The 16779-nt window shown below is 35.1% G+C and overlaps 1 protein-coding gene across 3 annotated transcripts in view; it reads right to left on the bottom strand.

Moving 5' to 3' along the window:
• The window catches only part of NUP35 (nucleoporin 35), a 29715-nt gene extending 16426 nt beyond the window's left edge, over positions 1–13289 (bottom strand). The window contains exons 1-5 of one of the 3 annotated variants that reach the window (XM_016149772.2): positions 12539–13142; positions 11337–11438; positions 10096–10266; positions 7762–7889; positions 5562–5622 (exon numbers count right to left, since the gene is read on the bottom strand). In XM_016149772.2, coding sequence (XP_016005258.1) covers positions 5562–5622; positions 7762–7889; positions 10096–10255 — 349 coding nt within the window. In that variant the 5' untranslated portion in view covers positions 10256–10266; positions 11337–11438; positions 12539–13142. Of the gene's footprint in view, positions 1–5561; positions 5623–7761; positions 7890–10095; positions 10267–11336; positions 11439–12538; positions 13143–13180 lie in introns of those variants that run through there. The other 2 variants (XM_016149770.2, XM_016149773.2) reach the window with 2 other exon arrangements.
• Between the last annotated feature and the right edge of the window lie 3490 nt (positions 13290–16779).

Below are 16779 nucleotides of genomic sequence, written 5' to 3' on the forward strand. Positions count from 1 at the left end.
AAACACAGATTCCAGGTAGCTTTTCAGTGCCTCATTCGATAAATATGCCTCCAATAAGAAAGACAGTAGAGGTAGGAAAAAAATAAAAAATAAGAACGAAAAGAAAACAGACAATATGAGCAGGAATAAAAAGACCAGCATCAATCTCACTGGTAAGATATTATGCCCATGAAACATGAACAGGATGCTACATTTTTAAGTATATTCAGAAAACAACAAAAAAAAACTTCTTGGAAATGAAAATGACAAAAGAAAAAATTATTATAAGAGTTGGAAACAGATTGAGGATAACTCTCAGAAAGTATAATATATATGTAAAAGATAATATAAGGGAGAAAAGGTAGAAAATTAGAAAAGTATACAGTATTCACAATCAGAAGGGATTCCAGAAGGGGGCAGGGAGGGTGGGAGAAAGAAAGAAAAAAATAGAGGGAGAACAATTATCAAAAAAATATAGGGAAGTACCCCGGAACTAAAGGTTTCTTGATTTAAAAGATCCATTAAATCCCCAGAAAAACAAATGGAAAAAAATCCCACATCGAGGCACATTCATGAAATTGAGAATACTAATCCTAGAAAGACCTTAAATTTTCAAAACCAGGCCACATACAAAGACTCAGGAATCATCACTACAAAGAATACAAGAAGTTGGAAGACAATGGAATGATGCCTCCGAGATTCTGATGTAAAACACTATACCTGTCCAAGCTAGCAATTCAGTGTACAGATAGAAAAAAAAAAAGTATTTTAGACATGAGGTCTTAAACTTCACTTCTTCCCACACGAGCTTTCTTACAAAGTTACTCAAATATGTTCTTCACCAAAATGGGGAAATACACTAAAAAGAAACATGTTATCTAGGAAAAATAACTCAGCTCTAGAAACTTGCTAAGACAAGTCCTAGGATGATAGTTGTATTCTATGCTGAAATAGGAAACAGCCAAAAGAAAGGCTAAGAGAGAAATTCTCAGTTTAAAACAACAAAAAAAATGTGTTTGAAATTATGAGCATTTTTTAGATATGTATCATAGCAACAGAACAGTTACTTAAAAGGAGCAAATAACACATAGAAAATTAGACAAATGGAAAGAAGTGACAATTATTAACTAAAGAAAAATTAAAATTTTACAGAAAGGATAAATTATAAGATTCTACTTGGTTCAGCACTGATAGTGTTTACAGTCATAATAATATAAACAAAGGAATGAAATTTGATATAATTATGTTCAGATAATGTGGAGATAAGATATAGTATCTTCAATTACCTTAAATATAACAATTTTAAAAACTGAAAATCAAGAATTAGGAATATAATCATATATAGCTGAATAATAGCCCTCCAAGATGACTACATCATAATACCTGGAACCTCATCCCCAGAGCCTTAATCCATGGAACCTTACCTTATATGGCAAAAGAGACTTTGCAGATGTGATTAAGAATCTTCAGCTGGGAAGATTATCCAGGACTATTCAACTGGGCCCCCAACACTGCCACTAGTGTCCTCATAAGAGGTAGAAGGAGGCAGATTTTACTACAGAGGTGATCTGATAATGGAAACAGAGATTGGAGTAATACACCTTGAAGATCAAAGAAGGGGCCATAACCAAAGAATAAAGGTAGCTGCTAGAAGCTGGAAAAAAGTTCTCCCTAGAGCCTCTAGAAGGAATCAGTCCTACTAACACCTTGACTTTAACCCAATGAAATTGATTTTGGACTTCTGTCTCCTAGAATTGTAAGAGAATAAATCTGAGTTGTTTTAAGCCACTAAATTTGTGGAAACGAGAAACTAATACAGCACCTCATTCAAGTAAATGGAATTTTGAAAGGAATACCTCTAAGATCTGACCTGGTTAGTTCTGGAGAAATAACAGTAAAGACTGCTGCATTTCATTATAAGTATTTAAGTACTATTTTTTTAAACTGTTTTGACTAAAATATAAAATATTACCCCTACCAAAACTAAAGACGACTGAATGGTACTATAGTTATTCCAGAATGAGACTAAGTAAATTTTGGTGGCTAATTTTTAAAAGTCTATGTGGTAAGCAGAAAATGGTCCCTCCAAAATGATCATGTCCTAATACCCAGAAGCTGTGAATAAGTGACATTACATGGTAAATAGGAAATAAAGAGGATGCAGATAGAATTAAGATTGCTAATCATCTGATCTTAAATAAGATTATCCTGGATTAACTCAGTATATCTGACATAATCACAAAGGTCTTTAAAACAAGGAGGGAAAAGAGAGTCTTAAGAAAGACTCAATTGGCTAGTACAAGCTTTGAAGATGGCAGGGAGCCATGAGCCAGGAATCCTGGGTAGTTATAGAAGCTAGAAAAAGAAAAAAAAAAAAGGATATTCCTCTACAAACTCCAGAAAATAATGCGACTTTACCAATGCCTAGATTTTAGTCCATAAAGACTCAATTCAGACTTTGGATCTCCAGAATTCTAAGATAATAAATTTGAGTTGTTTTGAGGCACTAATCTATGATAAACTGTTTCAGCAGCAATAAGAAACCAACGTAATCTAGAATAAAGTTGTGTTTATTTTAATTATTATTAAAGAAAACCTATTTCATGACAAGCTGGACACATATCCTCTCTCGTTTGGCGCTGGAATGTCATCGCCTCAAAACACTATATATATGTGCTGGAATGTCACTGCCTAAAAATACTACATATAAATAATATTAGTTTCCTATGATTATCACAAACTGGGTGGTTTAAAATGACAGAAACTTATTCTCTCCCAGTTCTGGAGGCTAGAAGTTCAATCACGTTTTCAGCAGGGCCAAACACCTGCTGAAGGTACTAAGAGAGAATCCACGCTTGTCTCTTCTAGCTTCTGGTGACTGCTGGCATGTTTTGGTGTTCATTGGCTTGTGGCAACAACTCTCCAATCTTTGCTCACATCACTTTCTCCTCTGTATGTCTCTCCAATCTGTGTCAGATTTCTTCACCTCTTTCTTATAAGGACACATACTGGATTTAAGGACATCTCAGGTAATTACCAGGATTAATTTCCTCCTATTTTGTTAATTGTCTAACACTCCTTGAGAGATCCTCCTCTCAAAATCCTTAATCTTATGTTCTGGCCACACAGTAATATTCAGAGGTTCTGAATATGAGGATGTGGTCATATAATTTAGGGGCCCACCATTCAACTCCCTTTTAACTTAGATCCATCAATCTATTCAAGTCAACATTTACTATTATTGGCCATGCAATGGTAGGTCCTCATGCCCATCAGATCTTTTCAAAAATATTCTTTTTCACTTATGCTCCATTAAGACTTTCTATACAAAATTCCTTAAAGTCAAAGCAGAAGCAGCAGTGCCCCCCAGTGGCCAATTTATGATAGGTATGTTTTCCTATCTTGTATTTTCATATTTGATTTCCAAAATGACAGGAACCTCATAGAAGTTACATTAGACAAAAATAAGTTAAAAGGAAACTTACTTAACGTTAATCCTGTGCTCTTTTACTTAATATCACTAAGAATATTACAATGCTTGCTTTTCAGACACCTAAGAGATCCTTGAAAGCATTAAATACATTACTTAACATTTCATGTTTTTGCATTTTCAAAGTCCTTGGGATCGATCACTTACTGACTCAATTTTAAACAGCTAAATAGTCACTATTAGTAACAGCCACATAACAAAGCACTGTCATCTACCTATTTGATCAGATGAAGATTGTTAAAACCTGAACTAATTCCCCTAAAACATTCTACCTCAAGTATGTAAGTATGAGACTAGATTTTTCAGTAGAGAGAAATATGTAGTAGACAGAAATCTAAAGATATCCACCCAAAGTTTCTGTTCCTTAGTTTCATTGACTGGTAATTCAAACACTGATCTAGATATTTCTGTGAAGGGACTTTGCAGGTAGCATTAAGGTTAATAATCAGCTGATCTTAAAATAAGGAATGACCATAGATTACAGGCATCTCCACTTTTCACAAGTTTGCTGTACGCCACTTTGGTTTTTGCTAACTGAAAGAAATCCAAAGAGAAGGTCGCCTTCATGAAAAATGCAAAAACTGAAAATAGCATCCAGCGTTTGTTTTGCAGCAAGCCCTTACTGAGGCAGCACACACCAGAGCAGCAGTGAGAGTTGTATCACCAAGCTCCTTCCCTGGGAACTATACTTAGCATCTCAGCATCAAACAGCCTTAGTTTTGAACTGTGTCTATAAGCATATGTGCTTTATAGCGATTTATTTTGTGCATACGTTAGCAAGACATGTCCTGAGATACATAATTGCTTCTTTGCTTTAGACCATTTCAGCTTTCAAAAAGTTTCATAGGAACAGAAACCTGTAATTTGTTGGCCCAAATGTAATAAAATGAACCCTAACAGCAGCAGATGGCAGAAAAGTCAAATCAAAGAGATCGAACAAAAGGAGGAGGTCAGAGAGATTCAAGGCATGAAAAAGGACATGTCTGCCATTTTCTGTCTTTGAAGATGGAAGGGGAGCTACAAGCCAAGGAAAGAAGGCAACCTCTAGAAGCTGAAAACAACCTCCAGGTGTCAGCCAGCAAAGGGACCTCAGGCCTACAACCACATGGAACCGAATTCAGCCAACAACCTAAATGAGCTTGGAAGTGGTTCATCCCCAGAGCTTCCAGAAAGGAACACAGCCCTGCTGGCACCTGAGCTCTAAAGACCAAACTGTGCCTAGACATATGACCTACAGAAACTCTGGTAACAAATTTGTGTTGTTTTAAGCCACTAAGTTTTTGGTAATTTGCTATGGCAGCAATTTACGAGTAATACAGATTTTAGTACCACAAATGCAGAGCTACTATAACAAATAACTAAACGTGTGGAGGTAGCTTTGGGATCACAGTGGGCAGAGGCTGGAAGAAATTTAAGGAGCATGACAGAAAAAAAGCCCAAAAAGCCCTGAACAAACTGGAAGTAGAAATCTAGACTTTGAGGACAGTGCCAGTGAGGATTCACAGACTGAAGAAATCTAGATTTGTAGAATAAAAAGATCTCATTTGTTACTGGATACTGCTTTTGCTATCCGTTCTGACAATCTCTGTCTTTCAACTACAGTATTTAGTATATTCTGATTTATATAATTATTGACTTAGTTCATTTTAAATCTACTCTCTTTCTATTGTTTCTTTCATTCCATATTTTTGTTGTTGTTGTTCCTCTTTTCTTCCTGTCCTGCCTTCCTTTATATCTAAGCCACCACCATCCTTTACCTGGATTAATGCAGTAGCTTCCTATCCGATCTCTTTGCTTTCACCTTTACCCTTACCCCAAAGTTTCTTACCACACACGGCAAACCTCCTCCTATTTGTTTTCCATTTTTTCTGGATAAAACCAGTTGTTCAATGAGTAGAACATCATAGCTTATCTTAAAATTCAGAAAAGAATCAATATACAAAGTATTTCCTTCCTTAAGGAAATTACTGACATTTGATAACATCTCCAAGTTTGAAATACAAAAGAAAAAATGTTGGCATTTATCAACAAAGGTTTTATATTATCTTTGAAGAGCAGAGAACAGTCTTTGGTGTTAAAAGGCATTGCTTACCTGTTCCAGGAGTAGTTGTCATAACTCCAACAAGAGGACTCTGCATTACTGACATGTTTAGCTACATAAAAACAGAAGCATTAAAGAAAAACTGCAAAGGTCTAACAATAACATAAGCATAATAAGCGTTAGAAGGCTTCATTTGACAGACAACTGAATGTCTACCAATAACAAGACATATCTTTAATTAGCTCAAAATCAAAGAGTATTCAACTTTTTTTTTTAGGTTGAACAGTACTAATCTAAAGTATGCTAGACCCTTAGCATATTATTTGTTTAAAATAAATTGGGTTGCATTAGGTAAAAAAGACATTATTTTTAGTAGAAAGTAACAGTGCTATTTGCTTTTAGTTCCTAAGGTACAATACTGGGAGTAACAGATAATGGTGATTATTCAAATTACCAAGTTCAGAAATATGGCAAAATTTTATTTTTAAATAAACATTTACAAACCATGAAGTACTACAGATTCAAATCAGTCTATACAATATAAGACAGCATACCTTAGCCTCTACTACTCAAAAGTTACAAAGCAGGAAAATTATCAATAATAGTTCCTTTAAGTATGAGAAAATTAAAGACTCAAGTAGTTAAAAGTCCTATAAACAAAAGCAATATCAAGAATGACGACACTCTTTCTCTAGAAGTAAATATACATTTTTAACAGACTAATTAAACTAAGGAAATCAAAATCTTACTATTATCTAACAACCAGAATCAAATGTTGAAAGAATGTTAAGAGAGATAAAAATGTCTATCATTCAATTTTTTAATGCCAACTCCTTTTAAAATTAGAGAGGTTAGGTAGGCAAAGTCTTAGGGGTCAAAACTAATTTGGGCTTTAATCTAACAATAATATTCTTATCAAGTTTCAAGTCAAAAACATTCTCTATAAATTGACCCACAAGACTTTTAACATTTTGAACATAGCAATAACTGTAAACTACCTTTGTCATATATCATCAGAGTAATGAAAACTAACATAAATTTATAAGCCAGGGGTTTTCATACCAAACTAATAGAAAGTAATCTGTCTAACACAATTTTGCTTTGCTTGACGAGTAGGCCTAGTATGCCAGGGATATCAAGTCTATAAATAGTCAAAACTTACTGAAAATGCTTTCTACTTTCTTAAGCTTTCCAACAACTATGTTATATTTGATTTAAGGAAAGCCATAAAACATTTTTCCAAATTAAACAGTAAAAATATCTTAATACAAAGAATTTATCAGTTTAACTGGCATACTTTGTTTATATGTCCTAAGTGCAATAGTAATAGGAGAGAACACCTGTTACTATAAAAGCTACTAAACCTCCTATTTAAAAGAAAAATCCATACTACCTTTCCCGTGACGATCAAGAGTTATCATAATAGTATTAGCATAGCATGGTTGTTACAAACATTAGCTCTAGATTCAGGACTCCCTGGGTTGAAAGCCTAGCCCTGCTAGACAAGCTGCCTGACTCTTGACAAATTACTTAAACTGTAAGATCAGGACCTGTACACCATAGGAACTTCATAAGTATCAGATACTTTCTTGCAGCAATCAGTCCCATCAAAACAGAGAATCTCTATCTTGTATAATCTATGACTAAAAATAACACCACCAGAACACCTACACCAACCAAACCTTAACATCACCATCAGAACACCTAACCTGGAAACATACTAAACTATCAGCTCATAAATATGCAGGAGGCAGTGTTTTTTGTAAAATAAGTAAACGGTGAACTTAGCTCTAAAAGGACAGTGGTCTTATATTAAAAACAATTCCTCAAACAAACACTTCACATCACTACATAGTACCCTATATCTGGATAAAACCCCGAATATTCACTCGTTCTTTCATAGAATTATGTATAAACATTGAACTTTTTAAAGAACTGGAATGACTTAAACCATAATCATTTCTACATATATACATTAAATAGGTTAGGGGCATGGACAGGTGAAGTGTCTATAGAATTACTTATATGAGAAAATAATCTGGAGTTTTATTACATTTTTAAGTACATTTCATGATAAACACAATTTAAGCAGATTCTATCTATGATAAATGTCCTTAATGCGTATCCTGTGCAACAAAATTACACTAAATAGACCTCAAGGAAACACTTCAAATTACTGACCCTCACTGTAAAGCCACATAAAAACATGAAATTATTAACAGTGAATCACGAATGAAGGTATGTGTATCACCTGTCTTCTTGAAGTTATAGGTGTTGATCCAAGTCCTGGACTGGAAATGTCATCATATATACTTCTAACTGGTGGAGCTCCGCTTTTGTCTTTATGAGCTGGTACAACTGGTTGTGGTGGTGACCCACCTACAATGTATAAAAATAGAGTTAGGTGAGAAAACAAAGAAGACTTAAATCTTTCTGGTAAGATTTTTTAAATTTATATTTTTAAAGCACTGACTTAAACTCTTGTCTCCCAGTGCTTCTCAAACTTTAATAAATATGAAAGTCACCTGGGGATCTTGTTAAAATTCAGATTGATTCAGAATGTGTGGGTAGAGCTTGAGATTATGAATTTCTAACAAGCTCCTAGTAATGCCAATGCTAGTGATCCACAGAATGAACTTTGAGCAAAAGATTCCAGAATCAGTAAATAGAAATTTTAGTTTTTAGTAAGCACACACAACTTTGGCTTTCTCTACAAAATGCTTAACATCTCAATACAAAACTTGATCTTATTTCTCACTTGAAAGTCGGCATTAAATAGCTCCGTGTGCATATACGCATATACCTGAATAAACAAAATCCCCTAATGCGGAGTTTGCCAAGATTAAACAGGTCCCATTCATGTTTTTCACAGCAAAAACGGATTTAAGTACATAATAAAGACATAAGAAAAGGACCAACTTTTAGGGACATAAAAATGTCTTTAGAAGTCAGAAAATCAGCAATGTCAAATAGTGAAACAGCCCATGCCCTCGGTAAGACTAATGTTTGAGCCTAGACAGTACAGCATAAGCTATTTAGAGCACAGGCTACGACACTAAACTGACCTGGGCTTTAACCTCCTGCTCTGTCACAAGCAAACTTCAGCAAGTTCTTTATTGCATTTAACCTGTTTCCTCTTTTGAAAAATAGGGATACTACTACGTATCCCTTAGATAAAAGATTGAAAATAACATAAAATACTTAGCATACTGCCTGGCTCATAAATACTCAATATATGTTAGCTAAAATAATAATATATTTGAAATATATACAGAACAAAAACCTGTCCAGAATATTTTTAAGCAAATTATTTCAATTACAATTTATAATTCTCATTGATTATGTGTATATATACAGACATACAAAAAAAACGTAGTTTATATAAAATAAACCCTTTAAACCAAATAGTATCTTCAAAACGATTAAAGTAATAAGATTTTACATTTAAATATCTACTGAAATAATATTAGATTACATTGGAATTCCACCATTTTGTAGCTAATTCTCACTACTCATAGTCAAAACTTTAAAGTTATCTTTTAAATTATTTCTTTGCTAAAGGCATCCTGTAAAAGATACATGTTGCATTTAAGTAACAACATTTTGTACTTACAATTGCACATTCTCTGTAAAAAAAAAAAAATCCTGTAGTCTGTGAAGTCCTTTCACTAAACACACTACAAGTGAGAATCTTAATTCACTCAGACTAGAAATAGAATTCATATCTATAAATGTTCAAATTATAATTCTTTTGACTATTTACTATTATTATATTTAAGATAAATTATTTAAACCGAATTCAGTTCAACAACCAAATTTCATCCCCCCACCAACACATACACTTTAATATCTCTGAAACAAGGATAATTTACAAAAAATGGATCTTGGCATTGTATTATATTTAGTGTTTTTCTTTCTTAGTGGTTCTTAGAATAACAGTTTTACAATCGATGGCCTTTTAGATTGGATGAAATGTAGTACGCATATTTTTAATGAGTGATTCTTGGAATTATAGTAGTCCCCTGCTTAACTATGGTTTTGTTATCTGTGGTCTCAGTTACCCCCAGTCTGAAAATGTTAAATGGAAAATTCCAGAAATAAACAACTCGTAAGTTTTAGACTGCACACTGTCCAGAGTAGCATGATGAAGTCTCTCACTGTCCAGCCTAGGATTTGAATCATCCCTTTGTCTAGTGTATCTATACTGTATATACAGTACAATAAGATATTTTGAGAGACTACATTCACATAATTTTATTATATGTTGCTATAATTGTCTATTTTATAATTATTGGTAATCTCTTATTGTACCTAATTTATAAATTAAACTTCATCATAGATATGTATGTATAGGAAAAAACAGTATACATAGGATTTGGTACTATCGGTGGTTTCAGGTATCCACTGGGGGGTCTTGGAACATGGACTACTGCTTACATCTCTATTCCAAGAGTCTTAAAATAAAAAATACTTAATTTTTAAATTAATAAATGGGTTGATAAAGGTGAAAGAGGTACTATTATTTTTTAAAACTCTAGTACATATACTGACAGTTCTATGAAACTATTTTAAGCTATTTACCTACCTGCAAGCAAAGGTGATCTCATTTCCATTACTCCTACCGAAGGGCCACTAATTGATCGAGGTTGTGGAGTCACTGGAGCTGGCAAATCCCCCATTAAAAATCCAGGTAAGAACTGGGCATTAACCCCTGGCTTTGGAGATGTGGGTGAACCCAGCATCATTGGTTCAGATCCTAAACGAATCAAAAAAAGAAAAGGAAGAACTTTAATGTTATAATATCTAACAAAAAGATGCAAGTATCTAGCATAATGTTGAAAATATAATGTTAAATACTACAGAACCAGTAAAATTTATTATTATTAAAAACCAATAAAATTTTTCTAGAAAAATATGAGTATTTTGTATTAACATTAACCCATTTTTGTTAACATTATTTCACAGGTTTAAGAATCAAGTTATTTTTAAATTAAAAAATTTTAATTTACTATATTAAAAAAATCCCTAATACATACAGGAAAACCTCTTTCCTTTTCTGGGTCAGCTTCTACTATGTAACAACCAAAAACAAGGACAGGGTACACAAGCCACTTACACAAAGTCTTAGAAAATCAAACACAACGGGTTTAGCTTGCAATATGTCCTATTTTTTTTCTTCTCCACAAAAACTGTAAGTTGTTTTTGTAATAAAAGTGTAATCATGCACACAGAGCACATACGAAACAATAGTAATGATAGCATCCAAATTAAGAAACATATAAAAAGCTTGGGAAGTCCATTTTGGGGATCGTTTTTTTTTAAGACCATTCATTTTAAAGTTAAGAATAATTGATAAAAGTCTGACACAAAATAAATTTTAAAAGAGAAGTGATACTTTACAATCATCTATCCAAACTTAATCTTCACAATTTACAGGGTTGTTATTATTCCTATTATGAATATAAGGAAGCTATAATTTAATCTAATTTCAGAGCAAAATGGCACAGTAAAGAGACTAAGTATCGACTCTGGAGTCAGAGACCTGGGTTCAACTCTCTAAGTAAAACCAGCATAATAGTAGCAAGTAAAGCACTTAACCCAGTGCCTGATATATAGCAGATGTTCAACAAGTATTAGTTATTATTACAATGGTATCTTAAATAGCCAAAACTGAGTGACTAATATATAAATGAAAATTTTTACAATTTCTGCTTATGAAAATTTAATTTTTCAACTATGTAACAAGCTTGAATGTGATTCATGGCACTCAGAAAAATCAAATGTTTTGCATGTTATTTATATCATCTTTATTAATTATTACTTAACTCTAAAACAGCCTCAAAAATTTGTTTCTTGCATTCAAATGCTGTCAATTCTTTATTCTTCCTCTTATTCTTGTTATAGTAGACCTAGGTCTTAACAATCCAACTATATAAAAAAGAAAAAAGGTAAAGTAATTTGGAAAAAGATAAAGCAAACAGGAAGAACTATAATTACATTGTAATTACTGTAAAGTGCTAGTTACTATGTTACTATGGTGCCATTATGATTTCCAAAGAATGTACACTAAACTCAAACCAAAAATCTAAACGAAAACATTTTCTCAACAGATATTAAAAACCCACAGCAATAACAAAGTTTTAGGTACTGCCAAACTACCTTCACTTTCCCACCCACCAGAAGGAAACAAAAATATGGCAATTATAAAAATAATTAAGTCAAGAAAAGTTCTGACACATGTGAACATATACTGTGATACAGTAGAAAGCACTAGAATGAGGGCAACAAAGGACTCCTAATCCAACTGTCACTAACCACCCTTCAAGCTAAATTTCATTTAAAGAGTAAATCGTTCAAGTCTTAATCCACTAGAACTGTTGAAGTAACCCCTAGTTCTAATACACAGTTAGGTGCTGGAAAACGTTTATTCATCACCTAGAATATCTGCATATGTGGGCTTGATTAATATCAGCTAATGTCAGATTTCTGCCCAGGCAATAAACAGGGACGGGTTTATTCACATTTGTAACCCCACGGAATATGCACTCCAAAATGTTTTGAGTAGAAAACTGGAACTGGAAATGTATAGTTTTCTGATCTCTAAAATAGTACAAAACATACTTAGATCAACATCTGTACTTAAATGTAGCACAGTTTCTCCACTTGACATTATGCATTTAGTTTAGGACTAATACTAAAGCAGTTCACGTTACTCTATTCTCAAAAGAAACTTATTTTGCACAAAACATGGAAAGTATTATATACCCTTCCAATCTAAAAAAGACAAAACCTCATTATACAAGGTCATATCACCCTTGCTCTTTCTCCAAACTCAGAAAGTTGTAACCTAATTTTCAAACACTTCGACGATTCTCACAAGTCCCAGACAAAAAGGAAATCGACACCCTATTAACTTTTTAGCTTTTTTTCCAACGACGCCACATTTCAGCAATGCTCCCCAATTCATAATGGGAATGAATGTTTAAAAATTCATGTGACTGATTTGAGGAAAATACCTCCAACAATACCTGATCACTTTCTTAAGATGAAGGCGGGAGAAATCGTGCGAATTCTGGCTTGTTACTATGGCCAATATCTCGATGGCTGCCATCACCTGGTTAATTAAACGTCGTACGATTCACGCGTCCATTAATAAGATTCCTTCGGCAAAGCCCAACAGGAATCGAAGGAATCGAACTGGAACTAGAAGCCCAGGTGACCAAAGAGCGGTAGTCTCTAACCTCACCCCAGGGCACCGCCCACCCACGTGTACGCCAGTTAAGACCCTTCCCACCAATGCTTCCCCAGATCCCCAAACTCAGCACCGCCTCCAGGCCGGTAGGGCGGTGGGAGAGGGGCGGGTGGTCGCAGGTATGGGCAGGTCTGATGGTAAGGCGTGTAGGGGCACTAAACGGCTCAATCAACATTCGGTGGTCATTTCCTCAGCCTCCCCAGGGCCCGCACTTTCCTATAGCCGCTCTGGAAGCGTCAGGGTGGCGATGACTCGAGCAGGGGGCTGAGTAGGAACTTGAGGGGTGAGCCAAGGGCTCCCCCTCCGCGACTGAAACTAGCGGATAAGAGCATGATGACTACTGCCGTTCAGTTTTGCCCGCTTCCAGGCCTACGGCGTGGATCACAGTACCAGTGAGGAAAAGCAGCTTTTCACTCACCCAGCGTGGGTGCCTGGGGTTCCACAGCAAAGGCTGCCATCGCGACTGCAATTACACTTAGCTCCGGACTTTCCCAATTTTCAAAAATGGCGGAAACTCCCCACGGGTAGGAGCGCGCTGCCTTATGGGGTTGCGCAACTTCCGGATATGCGCCAACGCTTAAATTGCAGGCGCCGGGGCCGTCATTTTGGAATCGGGCAAAAGTCTTTGCGCAGAATCAGCATCTCGGAGGAGGATTTCAGTGGGTAGGTGATGAACCTGCTTTAAAACTACAGTTCTGGGAATGCTTTTCTTCACGCCGTGAGCCTCCTAATTTTTTGGTGCTTGAGTTTCATTGAAGGATAAGTTCTTTTGCTCAAGGTTTGATAATTAGCGTGAGTTTAGCCAGTGCTCTGTCACCTTCCAATGTCACACCTGGTAAAGTTGGCTCGAAGAAACGGTTGATGCCGCTTTCCAATGTCAATCTCAGTGCTTAGTTCGTGAAGCTCCATTCTCAAAGCATCTCTATGCCATTTTTAAAAATGTGTTATATAGGCACAATTTGATAAAGCATAATTCATACTTGCCGTTTTATTACTATTGATACATACAAAAGATATTAAATATAGGTGGCTAATAATAAACACTCGTGAACCCATCGCACCGCAGAATCCTTGCGCTCCTCCCTAGCTCATCCCCGTTGTCTTGCTCCGCCCCCCTAACTATACTGCGTTTTAGAGCGTGTTCAAAATATCACACACATTCTATATATGTGTATCCAAAAATAAGTTATTTCGTTTTGCTCATTATAAAAATGAGATGCTACATGTATATATTCTGGGATGTTTCCGATCTGTACCAAACTCATTATCCTCAAAATACCCATCCTCCCTCACTATTTTCTCTGGGATTTCCTGAAATCTCAGATCCAACAAGAATTTGTAATTGGACTGAGCCAATAACAATTACAGCATTTAATGACAAGTTCCCAGAGATCAAAATTTAAAACCAATGATAGATGAATTGACTTTCTTTACAGATGTGTGAGTTCACCTATGTGCCCCCAAAATATATGTGCAAGTCCTAGCCTTCAGTATGTTTGAATACAACCTAATTTGGAAATGAATCTTTGAAGATATAGTTAAGTTCAGATGAGGTCCTAGTGAAGTACCACAAATTTGGAGTTTTAAACCAACACAAATTTATCTTTTACAGTTCTGAAAGCCAGAAATCTAAAGTGAGTCTATGGGGGTTAAAATCAGGGTGTGAGCAAGACTAGTTTCTTCTTTAGACTTGAGGGGAGAATCTGTTTCCTTGCCTTTTGTAGTTTTGGGAAGCTAATTCTATTCCTTGGCTTTTAGAGCCTCTGTCCTCCCTGCTTCAAAGCCAATAGCATAACATCTCTCTAACACTGCTTCTCTCTGCTTGTTATCACATGACTTTTTACTTCTGTAGTAAAATCTCCCTCTGTCTCCCTTTTATAAGAATATTAGTAATCACATTTAGTGCCTACTCAGGTAATCCAGGATAATTTTACCATTTCAATGTCTAGTAGTCATGATTAAATTAATCGTCATATCTACAAAGTATATTTTGCCATATAAGAAAATGTTCATTGGTTCCAGAGATCAGAGTGTGGATATCTTTGTGGTTTTAATTAAGCCCACCACACCTAACGATCTCCTTTTCAGAATTAAGGAGATCGTTGGGTGTGGTGGGCTTAATTAAAAAATAAATTTCCATGTAAATTATGATCTAGCTAAACAAAAGAACACTATGCACCTATTTAAAAGAATAAGATGGATTTGACATGAGTGTCTTTATTGACCTAGAAAGATTTTCAGGGTTGATATACTGAAAGAAGCCATTGGCTTTGTTTTATTTTAACAAAAAAGGTGTAAGCACACAGAGATGCTTGTTTAAAAAATAAAGAAACCAGAAAACATTTGTGACAAACTACTAGGAAAGATGGAGTAGGAAAGGGGTTTGTAAATTGGAGGGACTAAGGAAGGCCTTTAATTAATATAATTTTTAGCAGTTGATCGTGTTGTTTATTATTTTTAGTATTATTTTTTAAATTTTTATTTAGTTTCAAGTATATAGTACATTGACTGGTTAGACAACTATAGAGTTGTCCCCCCAATTGCACCCTCCCTCCCCTGACCCTCCACCTAGTCAACGTATTAATGCTAACAGCATTCCCTATGCCGTGCTCCCCATCCCTGTAACCATCCATCAACTACTAATTTGTACTTCTTTAGTCCTTCACCCCATTTTCCCAACCCCCTAAACCCCCCTCACCTCTGTCTGACACCAAATTGTCCACTATATTTGTGAGTCTGTTTTTGATTAGTTTTTTTTATCCCTCATATAAGTGTAATCATATAGTGTTTATCTTTCTCTGTCTGACTTAAATGCCTTCTAGGTCCATCAAAGCAATATCTTTTCCCATCTCCTTCCTTTTCATATGTAGGGGTCTTGTTTTCTTATCCTTTCAGCCACTCTTATTTTTTGGTTGGAGGACTTAATTCTTTTCCATTTAAGGTACTTATTGATAGGAATGTAGTTGTTACCATTCTTTATTCCTGTTTTTGATACATGTTTTTACTTTGTAAAGAAGCCCCTCGAACATTTCCTGTAATACTGGCTTGGTAGTGATAAATTCCTTTAGCTTATTTTTGTCTGTGAAGCTGCTCTTTATCTATCCTTCAACTCTAAATGTTAGCTTTGCTGGATAAATTTTTCTTGGTTGTAGATCCTGGGTCTTCATCCTGTAGAATATTTTTTGCCAAGCCCTTCTGTCCTGCATAGTTTCTTTCGAGAAATCAGCTGCCAGTCTTATAGGTAATTATTTGTTTTTCTCTTGCTGCTTTTAATATTCTTTCTTTGTATTTAACCTTTGGCATTTTAATTATGATGTGTCTTGATGTGGGCCTCTTCGGATCCCTGATTTTTGGAATTCACTGAGCTTCCTGGGGTTTTATGTCCATTTCCTTCACCAGGTTAGGGAAGTTTTCCATCATTATTTCTTCAAACAGCTGTTCAGCATCTTGATTTTCTTCAGTTATGCCAATCAGACAGATATCTGGAGCCTTAAGAGTGTCCCATATATCCTCCTTAAATTATTTTTATAGTCGTGGTATCTTTTTTCTTGCCATTCTGATTGAGTATCCTGATTGGCTTTCCTGTCTTCTAGATAGGGCATTTGATCCTCTTCTTTATTCACTTTATTTATTCCTTTTTTATTCCATTTAATATACCTCTCATCTCAGATAATGTGTTCTTCATTTCAAACTGGTTCCTTTTTATAATTTCCATTTCCATATTTATGTTTTTTATCTCTTTGTTGAAGTTCTCACTGAATTTATCTACACTTCCCAAAAGTTCATTGAGTATCTTTATAACTAGTTTTTGGAACTCTATACCTATTAGATTGCTTGACTCCATTATATCTGGATCTCTGTTCTGTTCTGTCATATGGCTTCTGCTTGTCTTCCCATTTTGGCTGCCTTTCCATGTCTGTTTCTATGTCCTAAGCAAAGCTCTGAAGTCTCCCGTTCTTATTAGTGTGGATTTGTGAAGTAGGTGTCCAATGGCACAATCCTGAGAGGGGTTCAGCT

This window comes from Rousettus aegyptiacus, unplaced genomic scaffold (assembly GCF_014176215.1).
Source record: "Rousettus aegyptiacus isolate mRouAeg1 unplaced genomic scaffold, mRouAeg1.p scaffold_m13_p_2, whole genome shotgun sequence".
In the NCBI taxonomy this organism is placed as follows: Eukaryota; Metazoa; Chordata; class Mammalia; order Chiroptera; family Pteropodidae; genus Rousettus; species Rousettus aegyptiacus.